Source organism: Heterocephalus glaber, unplaced genomic scaffold (genome assembly GCF_053883595.1).
Source record: "Heterocephalus glaber isolate CG9 unplaced genomic scaffold, H.glaber_assembly_v1.0 deba00001444, whole genome shotgun sequence".
Lineage (NCBI taxonomy): Eukaryota > Metazoa > Chordata > Mammalia > Rodentia > Bathyergidae > Heterocephalus > Heterocephalus glaber.
In genome coordinates this window covers 3,589,678-3,602,086 of record NW_028258297.1, presented here as the reverse complement: position 1 = coordinate 3,602,086, position 12,409 = coordinate 3,589,678, and the positions used below count along the sequence as shown (strand labels likewise).

The following is a 12,409-nucleotide window of genomic DNA, read 5'->3' as shown; positions in this document are numbered from 1 at the left end:
TAAAACTGAAAATTACAGTACTTGAAATAAAATAACTGGACAAGCTTAGTAGCAGAATTAAGACGACAGAAAAGCATAAGTGAACCTGAAGATTGATCACTGCAAACCATCAAATCTGAACGGAGAGGAAAGAGATGAGCAGAACTGAGGTGCGGAGGGAAGGTACCCAGAGGTCTGTATCTGTTCCTGGGCATCCAGAGAGGAGAGAGATTGGAACAGGAGAAAACCTGACACTGGCTGAACGTCCCAGATGTGACAGGCACACTTCCTGCATTGCAGGAAGCCCTACATAAGTCGCCCCATCATGGTGTGGCAGGCCAGAGGACATGACAGTTTTGGGGGGTCCATCCACGTCCCAGGAATGGCCTGTACATCCATGGAAGGTTTTACCACACTGCCCCCGGGGACGGAGTGGGGTGGAGGCAGAAATAGCAAATGAGGGGTACAAATTCAAAATCTTAATTTATTGTAGACTCTTCTCATCTGTGTTGTCATTCCAGTGTTCTGCACATAATAAATACACATTTGTTAAAAACCTCCAGTGTCTAATCTCTCCCATAAACTCATAAAAATAGGTTTACATTTTTCCTGTCTTGAAACTTTTTTCTTTTTTTTTTTTTTTTGGTAACAGTTCTGATCACATTTAAAAAGCAACACTCCCAGGGCTGAAATCCACCCGAGGAACGGTAGGGAACAGGAGAGCAGGTTCTCTTAAAACCTGGAAACACAGGTGCCTCCCCAGTGCAGACCTCCGCTTCAAGGCTGCACACCTGTGAGGCACACAGCAGTCCACTCAGGGTCCCCCTGTTCTGGGGCAGCCTTTGGCCCTGTCTGGTTTTCCACCCTTGGGCAGTCATTCAAGCAGTGCCCACGTTTTCCTCAGACTAGACGGACACAGCACAGAATGTGTGCATTTCACTCGATTCTCTTATTGTTCAGTTCCTCCTGTTTGGGAGCAGGCGTCTGATCACGTATTTGGGCACCTGATTTAAAGAACAAAGGCAACGCTGAAATCCAATGTGTCTGGCTAACTCCAGGCCCTGTCCCACAGCCCCTCGGGCCACACTGTGCCGATGCTGCAGCCACAGTCTCCGTGTGAGTTTCCAAAAACAGTTCATAAGCATTGAGCAGTGTGCCTGTGGCTTTGTCCCTGTGCACAATTGGCCATTTGAAGCAAAATGATGTAATTGGTAGACTCTGGGGGTGGGGCCCCCAGCCTGCTCAGAGAGGCCTGGAGTCTAAAGGAGCTGGAAAATTGGCAGGAAGGAATGTGATATCCTGGAAGACCTCACAGCTCCATCTGGATTGGGAATGTGAACACTGAGCTACCCCCGGGAGCAGAAGGGGACAAAGGAATGCCTACCTGTGGTACTGGGCTACTGGGCAGGGCTCCAGTGGGCCTCACTGGGCCCAGCACCAGGGTGGGTAGGGGTGGCATGCTGTCAGGAGTGACCTGCCTGGTCCCAGGTGGCCCTGTCAACCCACGCCCCTGGGGCAGATGGGCACCGAGGGCACACATGCTCAGAGCATGCGCCGTGGGCTGGGGCAGTGGGGGCACCCACACTTCCCTGCTCACCAGCTGGAAGCAGCTACAGGGACTAGGTTTTGACCTCACTGCCGAAGTCCTCCCCACCTCTGCTCTGCTGGGACACAGGCAGTGTCAACACATCCCCGGTTCAAGTACAGCCATGCAATCAATCTTATACAAAAGTAGCAGGACATGACTCCACGGATTGTCCGCATCCAGGCCAGTACAAATGAAAACTGCACAGCTTCCATCCTCTGCGAGCCCGGGACAAGTACACAGAAGCGCTCCCACCTTGCAACACTAAGCCAAGTGGCTTAGGACAAGGCTGCCTTTGCAGAAGCAGTCCAGGCGCTGGCCACAGGCCGGTTCCTCAGTGGGTGCCGCAGGGATGGAGTCCCAGCCATGTCCAGCGTCTCTGAGCCCTGGCGAGCTGAAGGTGCGCCTGATGGCTCTCCTGCTGCGCTAGGCCAGCCCAGGCTTGGCCAGCTCTTGCACTGGGCCCCCGGCCAGGCCAGAGGTGTGGCTTTGTTTCTGTCTGCAGCCAGGACCAGCTGTGGCCCAGAGGCCATGTCTCCCTTGAAACCTCCTGTGGCTTTGGCACTTGTCACAGGGCTGACCAGCCCTGGTCCCCAGAAGGGCCAAAATCTGTCTGGGTGATCCCCTGTGGAGCTGCACCTGCGGCCCCCGGGCTCTGTGGTCCAAGGGCCCTGCCCCAGCAGCCTGTGTAGGTGACAGGTGGTCTCACGGTTTCCTGATGGTTCAAATTGAAGTTTCATTACTGCCTCTGCGTGTGGGAAGAAGTCATCAGGCAGGCAGGGTCAGTGAGGGCATAGTACGGAGTCTGTCCCGCAGGGGCAGAATCCTCCCACTCTGGGGAGGGGGACATGTGGGGCCCCACCCTGCCCCCTCAGCCCTAGAGTCCAGGCCACTCACTCGGAGTCGGAGCCCTCGGCCTGGGCACTCCCCACGCACACGTTCATGGCCACCCCATTGAGGTGCTCTCGACCCGGCTCCCTGCCGGGGTTCTTGATGGTGATGACACAGTCGGGGGCATGGACGCCATCGCCAGAGCCCAGGGAGGAGGTGCGCGAGGACGCTGGGCTCTGCTTGCAGTCGGCCAGCTTTTCCCGAAGCCGGCACTTGAGCGGCTGCTCAGGGAGTGGCGGTGGGTAGGTGACCTTGTTCTTCAAGATGCCTGGAGGAGGAAGGGGCCCAGGTCACACCCAGGCAGACACTACTGGGCTCACAGACTCCGGGTGTGGAAGCAAGGACTGGGCCAGATGGTCACCTCTGACCTGCCGGGCCCCACCCTGCCCGAGAGACCCCCGCCGCCCCCACCCTCAGGTCAGGTACCTCTCCTCTGCTCGGGCAGCTGGGTGCCCAGCACGGCCGCAGGCTTGGTGGGGTCCAGGGGGCGGCTGCCACAGTGGTTGCCCTGCTCCTGCCCGTGCAGCTCCACGCTGACCTTGGTCTCCACCCGCAGCGGGGGCTCAGGGCCCGGCTCCTCGCTGTCACTCCCTGCCAGGCTCTCGTCGGGCCAGCCGGCCGGGATGTGGTTGGCCAGCGTGTCAGCTGAGACCAGAGTGACACTCAGCCCGGCCCACTGACGGCTGCGCCCCAAAACATGCTGCCTCTGGTGGCCCCGGAGAGTGGCCCCGACTCCCTCCGAAGGGAAGGAAACTGAGGTCCTGAGATGAGAGGCTTCCACCCTCCCAGGGCACCAACACTGGAAGCCACATCCGGCCCTCACAGGGACCAGCAGTGCTCCCCCTCACTGCCTCGTGCGGCCACAGCTGTGCCGGGAGGTCCTGGAGGAGGGGACACTGAGGCTTGCCTCAGCCTGCCATCCACAGCCCAGGCTGGCCTGCATGCCGCTCACCTTTGGGGGTGCTGTGGACAGGGCCCCCGGCTGAGTCCCACTTGTCCTCGGCTTCCCCGATGTCGTCCTCACTGTCTGACGAGTGTGAGGAAGCGTAGGAGCTGCTCTGCTCACCCAGTGACATCTCACTGTCTGAATCCGAATCAGGGCCTGCATGGGCATGGTGGGTGGCTCAGGCACAGGCCCAAGTGCAAGGTTCCCCTCATGGGCGTGTGTCCTCGTGTGGCGGAGGGCATGTGGGCAAACCAGTGTATGCCGGGGGAGCCATACCATGGGCTTTCTTGGAGTTCCTGGGGACAGGAGACGAATCTGGCTCCCCATGGCCACCACGTGCTGGCCCTGAGGACACACTGAGCTTCTGCACCCCTTCATCCCTGGGAAGAAGAGGGGGCTCAGGACTGTCGCTCAGAGGGACAGACACAGCAGCGACTGCATGGCCACGTGGGCTCTGGAAGGTCCCCTGAACTGTCCTGATCAACAGCATCGACACAGAGCCTCCCTGGGCGCACGGGGAACAGAGCCCGTGGCTCCCTGGCCCTCTGCCCCAAGGCTGCCTCCACGCCCACCCCACAGCAGGAGGGCGCTGACCTGGTGGTGCTGTCCAGGGAGGCGGTGGACTCGCCCAGTGCCGTGCGGAGCATGTCGGGCCCCTCGCTGTACGTGTTGTTGCAGTTGAGGGAGCGCTGGGGGAAAGGAGGCAGCTCAGAGTCCCTTAGCTTAACCCAGACCTGCACCGGAGCCGTGTCCCTGCCTGGTGCACAGGAGGAGCCCACACAGAGCCAACAGGAGCCTGGGCAGGCCAGGGGAGCTCTGCCTGGCCTACACTGAGGCCACTGCATCCAGGTCAGGTTCCTTGCTGCCCTGGTCCTTGTTTTCCCTTGAGAGCTGATTCTGCTCATTTTCCCAGGCAGCATCAGGAGCAGCACTCCAGGGACAGCTCTGGGACATGAAGCTACAGCTCTCCCTTGAGGGGACCACCCAGCTCCCAGGCCCAGGGTGCCTCCTACCGTCAGCAGAGTGGCCCTCGTGGTGGCTGATTCGTCCAGGTGCGGCTTCTTCCCAGCAAGCACGGCCCTCAGGTGCTTCCGGACCTCCCTGTTGAGCACGCAGTGGGACAGGAGGAAGAAGAGGCCCTGGCGGGAGGAGGTAGTTGTCAGCAGCGGGCCCAGGGGAACCCCAGAGACTGAGGCTGGGCAGGGCAGCCAGCACACGGGGCTTCTTGGGTCCCCTCCACATCCTCTAAACTCACTAGGCAGCACTTGGTGTGACCATAAAGGGCCACTCCTCTTCTGGGGACCCAGCGGGATCCGGTAACCTGGCATGGCGGGCAGGGACCCAGCCTCCTTCCTGGTAGTGAGACTGAGCGCGAGGCTTCTCCCTCACCCTTTTCCACAGTACTGTCCCAGGACAGAAGCCCCTCAGGCGACTCAGGGACCCCTACCTGCAAGCAGCTGAAGGCGGCGAAGAGGTAGTGAAAGCTGAGCGAGTCGCTGTTCACGGCCAGCAGCCCCAGCAGCCAGGTGGCGCTGACGAGCAGCAGCAGAAGGAAGGCCGTCCTCAGCAGGGAACTGTGGGGGGACGGCCAGGCCAGACTAGGGTCAGGTCGGCGCTGTCCTCCTCCGTCCTCCTCCCGTCCTGCAGGACATCTGCTGTCCCTCCAGTCCCCTTCGTCCCCAGCCCTTTCTAAGCACCTTCAGGAGCCAGGCCCACCCTCCAGGGCAAGGCAGGCAGGAGTGCTAGTGGGAACGGCTGGGAAGGCTGCCACAAGCCAACTGTAAATTCCTAACAAAGCAGGCACCTCCAAGGCTACACCGGCCACTGCCCGCACCTCTCCCAGAGGCGCTCAGGTCCTAAGGCCTGGGGCATGAAGATGCCAGGAAGCAGGTCTGTGTGTGTGCCCGCTGCATGTGCGATTCCCCACCTGCCCATAACTAGCTGTGTGACTCAGGCAAGCGACTCGCTGCTTCAGTCTCCCCATCGTGAAAAACCCTCTCCACCCCCCACCCACCAGTCAGGACTGGTCCCAACTTACCGGACCCCCTTTCTCTCATAGTAATGGTGCTTTCTCTGGCAGGAAACCTTTGCAGACAGGACAAAGATGACTGTATTGATCTGGAAAGAGAGTCAGATGGTCGCCCCTTTAGTCTTATTGACCCAGACCTCCCAATGCTTCTGCAGCTTCTCTGAGGTGGGATCTGCCCCGGGCCTGCTGGGTGAGACTGTCCTGTGCCAGGCGACAGCCAGCACCCTCAGCTTGCCTGAATGGGGATCCTCCTGAGGCCCAGGGAACATGAACTGTGACCCCCAAATCCATGGACCTGAGGGTGTCCTCAAGGCAGCCTTGGTGACATCACTGTGAGATGAGCCCTTCCTGCCCACCCTCAGCTGCCTGGGCTCCTGTGTCCCTGTGTGCCCAGAACAGTGGGTTCTGTGAAGGCCCCAACACTTACAATGATGACAGCTCCAATGGGCCCGGCAAAGCTCCAGATGAGTGAGTCGTGGAGTGACAGCCAGCAGAAGTCAGGGTTCCCGTAGCCCTGGGGATCCAGGCCAACTGCCAGCCCTGGGTACATGACGGGCAGAGGAGGGTGAGGGCCACACTCCTGATGGCTGCCCCCACACCCAGGGCCAGGCGGGACGGGGCTGTACCTGGCACCCTGTACTGCCTCCCCGAGAGGAAGAGCAAGGGGCCCCACAACACCCACCAGGATGAGACCGAGGCCCGGAGCCCACACTGGCCCCTCAGCAGAGCAAAGCAGGCCATGTCACAGGCCAGCTGCACCCCGAAGCTCCTCACAGGCACTGCTGTGGATCTGCCATCCTACAGAGGCAGAGCCCACAGGGCTGGGCTTCGGAGAGGGATCAGAGCCAGGAGGGCAGCGACCCAGGCACACAGCGGCTGGGAGGAGCCTGCCAGGGCTGCTCAGACCCACGCAAGGCACCAGGGAGGAAGGAGCAGCCCGAGACGGTGGGGGACAGCATCGCCTACGGGGTTGGTTGTGCAGCACAGGCACACAGACCACACATAGTTCATCATGCACACACACACACAAACACACACAAGCAGTTTCTGCTGCCTCACGTGTGGAGGTTAGTGCACACGGTGTCCCCACGTCACCTAGAATAGCATCTTTCTTTCTAAGCACTGGTGACAAGCTGGCTTTCCTGGGGCTCCCTCCTGTAGCTCCCCAACTGCCCTTGAGTCATTCCACACCCCTGTTCTCCTTACTTAAATCTTGAGAAGACCAGGACTTACTCTAATGACCTCCCTTGGCCTTGAGACTCACTGGGCCACTTCCGTGGCCTCCAGGGCCCTCATGGTAGGCTACAGCCCCTGTGCTGCCCCAGTGCCTTGTCCTGGCCTCAGGTCAGGTGCCAACTGGACACACTCCCTGCTGGGTCCCCAAGTGTGCCACCTTCCCACACTTCTGCCCTCCAGGTCGGGCCGTAAGGGCCCCTGCTCCCAGAAGCCCGTGCCTGCTGAAAGCGAGAGCAGCCTCCCTGTCCTCTGCACCCCCTTCAGGACCTGGTGTCAGGTGAGCTTCACTTACCACCCTCTGCCCTGGAGGGGCGGCTCCCCCAGGACAAAGGCTTTGCTTCCTCCCTAGCTGCTGAGCCCAGGTCTAGATCGGAGCTGGGTATAAAGGGGGATGAATAAGCAAGTTAGGCAATGAAGGGGTGCATCCCCCAGTCACAGGGGACCTGGACAATGGGGACTGCAAGGGGCCCCAGTCCCCCAGTTCCCCAGGGGACAGCCAACTGCAGGGCTAAGACCACAGCCGGCAGCCCAATGCGTTCAGCTGAGGTTCCTCGGAATCATTTTAAGATCCCTTCGAGAGATGTGGGGTTTTTTTAAAACCTGTTTTTAAAGCAATTGGAGATGTGTACTATCTGGATTTGGATTCCAAAGCCTGCTCGGAGGCAGTGGCTTCCCACACATCACAGAGGCCGTGGGGGCGGCCTCTTTCTGCACAAGGCTTCAAGATGCCTTTAAGTGGAGACGCTAAAAAGATCATTTGTGAGAACCCGCTTCTCAGTTCAGTGCTCTCTTACAGTGATGCATCCTAGACCCTGACATGGCTCTGCCTGCTCTGCGTGGACAGAGGACTCCGTCCCTCAGGGCCTGTGGAGGGGATGCGTCCCAGCCGCAGTGCCTCCTTAGCACTCACTTCACCAAACGTCAGCCAGCATTGGCTGCCTCGGAGAAAGGTCCCACTTCTGTGCACACCAGGAGAGCCGGGCTGCCTCACAGGTGACCCCCGGAGGGTCCCGGGTGGGAGCAGAGGACTCAGGAGGCTGGGACCCGGTGGCCCAGTGACCTGTGCAGGGCCTGGGGGCAGGAACGACCCCTCCCCAGGGCCTGTGGCCTCAGACTATGTTCAGATCAAAGGAACCAGGGATCACCTGTGAGAAGCGAGCTCAGCTCTTCTGCTGGGCACAGAAGAGGGATCTTTCTCGAAAGGAAGCAAACGCTGACTTCGTGATTTTTTTTTTTGGTACTGGGGATTGAACTTGGGTCCTTGTGCTTGCAATGCAGGAGGCGGAACCACTGAGCTAAATCCCTGGCCCTGTCTTTCTTTTCCTTTTTAAAATTAATTTTATTGGTACATTTTACATATACAATATAGTGACATTTATCTTTGGAAATGTGCACCTTCACATAATCTCTCTTGGTTCGTATTTTTCCCCCTTCCCCTGCCCTCCCTTCAACCCCTCCATCCCTCCCTATTTACAAAGACTTTGTTTCCATTTTTTCATTTTCTCACCTGACTTTCTTTCTTTCTTTCTTTCTTTGGTACCGGGGATCGAACTCAGGACCTTGTGCTTGTGAGGCAGGCACCGGAACCACTGAGCTAAATTCCCCAGCCCTGACTTTCTGATATTCAGTGAAATGCATACTAAGGAGGCACTGCTATTCTATCCCATGCTTCACTCAGTCACCCATCCACTCATCCACCATCCTTCCCATCTGTCCACTTACCTATCCACTGACCCACCCTTCCATCCACCCACCTTTCCCTCCATTCATCCACCCACCCATCCGTCCACTCGCCTATCCATTAACCCCTTTCTTTCTTTTCTTTTTTGAGACAGGATCTTGCTATGTAGCCCAGGCTGGGCTTGAACTCACTATGTAGCCCAGGCTGGTCTTGAACTCACGGCAATTCTCCTGTCTCAGCCTACTGAATGCTGGGATTACAGGCATGCACCACCACACCTGACTCACTAATCCATCTTTCATCCAGCCACTCATCCATCTACGATCCACTTATCCATCCATCTGTACTTCATTTATCTATCTGCCTATCTATCCATTCACTCACTTATGCTTTGACCCATCTTTCTATCCAGACACCCATCCATCTATTATTCATTCATCCACCCATCCTCCATCCATCTATCCATCCATCCCTTCATCCACCCACTGGCAGCCATGGAGCTTTTGTCCGTCAGGTGCTGTAGACAAAGAACAACTTGGGCCCAGCTCTTGAGAAGCCCACACCTGACCAGAGCCACATCTCCCAGGTGGGAACTGGGCAGCCTCACTTGTGTGTCCACAGTGTGTAGGGTCAGGAGAGGAAGGAGGGCAGGTGGCTCTTCCTGCATGCGGCAGCTGTTGTTCCTGGGCCAGCTGTGATGCACAGAGCCCCACTGAGCAGTGGTCCACTGGAAACCTGTATTTTCATGCAGGCCGCCCTGGTAGGGCTGCTCTGTCCTCACCTGTGACAATGGCCGGGATGCCCCAGCCCACGACATAGTAGAACCTCATAGGCCCGGCATCGATGTTGCGCACCTCGGTCAGCATGCGGTAGACGTGCAGGCTCTCCACCAGGGTCCAGGCGAAGGTGCTCATGTAGGTGTAGTGGAGCAGGATGGCGACCACTGTGCAGAGGAACTGCACAGAGAGAGGCCGGGCTCAGGCTCAGCAGGGCCCCTGCTGAGGCTGTCACGTGAGCACGGGGATGGGAGGGACCACACTGGGCCACCCTGCTACGTGAGGGGTCAAGCTTCTCCGCTCTCCTGTGTGTCATCAGGGCCAGCTGAGTGCCAAGGACCACGGTGTCTCAGGATTTCAAGGTGGAACCAAGGACAGAAGGAAGCAGGCACCCAGGGGCCCTGTCCAAGGAACAAGGAACAGGCAGGGCAGCTCCTTTTTTAAAGAGAACCCGGAATATATGCTGTGTGATGGCTCCAAAATTTAAATATTGGCATTTAATTTAAAGTTGAAATAGAAAAAAGAAAAACACTGTAGAGCTGGATCTGTGCCCACCCCCGCTGGCCTCACAGGGGTCCCCACCACCCAGGGGGTGTGGCAGAGGGAGAGAGGGCCTTCGTGCAATGACCTCACTGTCCAGCAGGAATAAGGTCCTTAGGTTTCCTGCCGAAATAAAACAGGGACAAAAGCTTCTGTCCTTGGCTGGTCAGGGGCGTGTGTCTACCCAGTGACCAAGCGCAGAGAAGAGAAAAGCAATGTCCACAGGGTGGCCAAGGGCCGCTCACCTGCCCTCAGAGTGGAGGGCGGCCCTGCTCGCCTGGGCACAGAGGCGGTGAGGGGCCAGGAGTTGGACAGGGCGAGGAGCGGCGGGGACACCGGGGTCACAGATGTTCAAGCTCCGAGGCTGTGAGCACAAGTCCGGCCCCGCAAGCCCTGGACAGGACTTGAAGATGTGGCCTAGGGCAGCTTCAGGAGGGCTTTCAGGGAGGACCTGCCTGGGTCAGGCTTCTCAGGCCAGACAGCGGGAGAGGGCGGGAGGTATCCATCCAGGGGCCAGCCCGGGGTGGGGCTCGAGCACCCCGACTCGACCACACAAAAACCAGAGCTCACAGAGCCACGCCCATACACAGGCCCCGCCCCGACCGCTCCCACAGCAGGGCCTCCGCGGCTCCACCCAGCGCGCTGCAGCCTCGCACTGTCCCCGCCTGAAGGCCTTGCATGCCACACACGTGAAGGTGTAGCAGAGGGCCACCATCCTGACCCCGCCAGGGAAGCACCTCTGCTCGGGCACCGGGTCAGTGCACCCTGAGGGCAGGTCAGCAGCACAGGCTGGGGCCACGACCCAGGACCCCAGGGCCGTCAACTCTTTTTATTTTGAGGCCAGATTCTCTCCAGAAATAACCCCCAGGAGGGGGAAGGAACTATTTTCTGCTAACATTTGTCAGATCTGCTGCCGAGCAGGAACCCGAGTGGAAAGAGAAGCGATCTGATGTATGGTTGGGGACAGGGTTGCCCTTCGGCTGCCCAGGAAGCCAGCTGCGGGCGGTGTGCCTGGCTGGTGACCCCATTTCCCTAGTGGAAAGTGCAGCCAGCTTGGGAAAAGGAAGAGGGCGAGAAGATTGCCTTTCTTGCTGCCTTCAATAACACAAAAAGTTGGGCTGGGGATTTGGCTCAGTGGTTTCACCACCTGCTGCGCAAGCGCAAGGACCCGAGTTCGATCCCTGGTACCAAAAAAAAAACCCCCACAAAAAGTAAACCCACAAAACCACCGCTTGATAAAACAAGCACTAGAAGTACAACTTTCTCCATTCAGTGGGTCGCACACCCAGACTTCTGCACCAAGCCTACTGCCGTTTCCAGAGCAGAACAAAGAGGAAACGAAAGCACAGTAAATCATTTCAGCCTGCCAGGGGCTGGGAGATGGAAAACCTCACCCAGAGACAGGATTGAGAATTTAGAGAAAACGCACAAAGGCCAGGCCCAGCGCCAAGCCCCAGGAGCTCCTAGAATCGGCCTCCTCCGTTTGTCCTGCTCCCCAGTGCTACACTGCCTGGAAAATGCTCCGTGCAGGCGGCTGACAAGTCAGACACAGCTGGGTCCTCCACATTTCACTGAGGTGCAGCTGCTGTCCAGGCCTCTGTTTCCCTCCAGCTGAGCCCCTTGAGCATGGGGACCGCGCGGCTCCACCGGGGCCCTTACCTGTCTGGTACCTTAAGATCCCGCACGCAGGTGGAGGTGAGCCTGCCTCTCAGGTGCTGGGAGAGGCCCCTCCCACAGTGCGCACACTAACCAGCGCCTAGCCTTGGGGAGCAATGGTGGGCAGCAGGAGGCTGGGCCCTTGCTCATTGAATGGAGGCCCAAGCTAGGCTCAAACTTTCGATCCTCCTGCCTCAGCCTCCTACAGAGTGCTGGGATTACAGATGTACACCACTCACGTCCACTTGTCTTTCATTCCTTTTCCCCTAGGGCTATGCACCTGCCAATGGGTGTGTCAGCATGTGACCTGGGGCAGAGGACACCAGCCTGGGTGCCCAGGGTGTTCCCACGGCACCGGACACCACGCACACGCGGGTGAGCACACAGTGCTGTGTATATCAAGACCACAGGCCACAGTGCCAGGGTCCCCAGGGCACCCAGAAAAGCCCGGTCTGCCTCAATGGTATGATCCCAAGGGCACACAGAGGGCACCGGCCGGCAAGGGCTGGCTCACACTTGCTTGTGCTGTGGATGACTGTGCAGTCCCAACCCAAGAAATGGGTCATCCCAGAGTCACAGGGCTGGGGGCTTAATGAGGGGATTGAGGATCCAAGAAAGGTGGCCTGATTATCGCTGTCCAGAACACACTCACTGGCTTTACCTGTGTAATGCTACGAGCTTCCGCGACCCTCAGGTGCTGCACCCCTGCATTCAATCAGATCAAGCGTCTCTGCCTTTCTCTCCTCCTCCCCCATCTGCTCGAAGCTATTTATGCTCCAGCAGCTGCCCCACCATGCCCAGGCCTGCTGCAGACTTCTCTCACAATGCTCATGAACAACATGGACCACACATCTTCTGGCCACCAGCGATCCCGTGACAGTGCCAGGGACTCTGTGATTTTCTATGACCTGAGGGTCCCAGCTTCACACAGGAGTCCCTGCTGCACTCACTGAACTGCAACATTCGTGGCACCCCCCACCCCAGCCCCTTAAAAAAGCAAGCAAGGCTGGGCATAGTGGTACACGCCTATAATCTCTGCTCGCCTGGAGGCTGAGACAGGAGGATTCCAAGTCTGAAGCCTGTGTGGCCG

General features: G+C 58.4%; 1 protein-coding gene across 2 annotated transcripts in view; it reads right to left on the bottom strand.

The window, feature by feature from the left end:
- Nucleotides 1-443: 443 nt before the first annotated feature.
- Celsr1 (cadherin EGF LAG seven-pass G-type receptor 1) overlaps nucleotides 444-12,409 on the bottom strand; it is a 111,329-nt gene continuing 99,363 nt past the window's right edge. The window contains exons 25-35 of one of the 2 annotated variants that reach the window (XM_013072446.3): nucleotides 9,129-9,303; nucleotides 5,858-5,970; nucleotides 5,440-5,519; nucleotides 4,849-4,975; nucleotides 4,415-4,540; nucleotides 3,996-4,090; nucleotides 3,678-3,781; nucleotides 3,408-3,557; nucleotides 2,882-3,100; nucleotides 2,462-2,723; nucleotides 444-2,312 (exon numbers count right to left, since the gene is read on the bottom strand). In XM_013072446.3, coding sequence (XP_012927900.3) covers nucleotides 2,288-2,312; nucleotides 2,462-2,723; nucleotides 2,882-3,100; nucleotides 3,408-3,557; nucleotides 3,678-3,781; nucleotides 3,996-4,090; nucleotides 4,415-4,540; nucleotides 4,849-4,975; nucleotides 5,440-5,519; nucleotides 5,858-5,970; nucleotides 9,129-9,303 — 1,476 coding nt within the window. In that variant the 3' untranslated portion in view covers nucleotides 444-2,287. The remainder of the gene's footprint in view (nucleotides 2,313-2,461; nucleotides 2,724-2,881; nucleotides 3,101-3,407; nucleotides 3,558-3,677; nucleotides 3,782-3,995; nucleotides 4,091-4,414; nucleotides 4,541-4,848; nucleotides 4,976-5,439; nucleotides 5,520-5,857; nucleotides 5,971-9,128; nucleotides 9,304-12,409) is intronic. The other variant, XM_004845379.4, reaches the window with a different exon arrangement.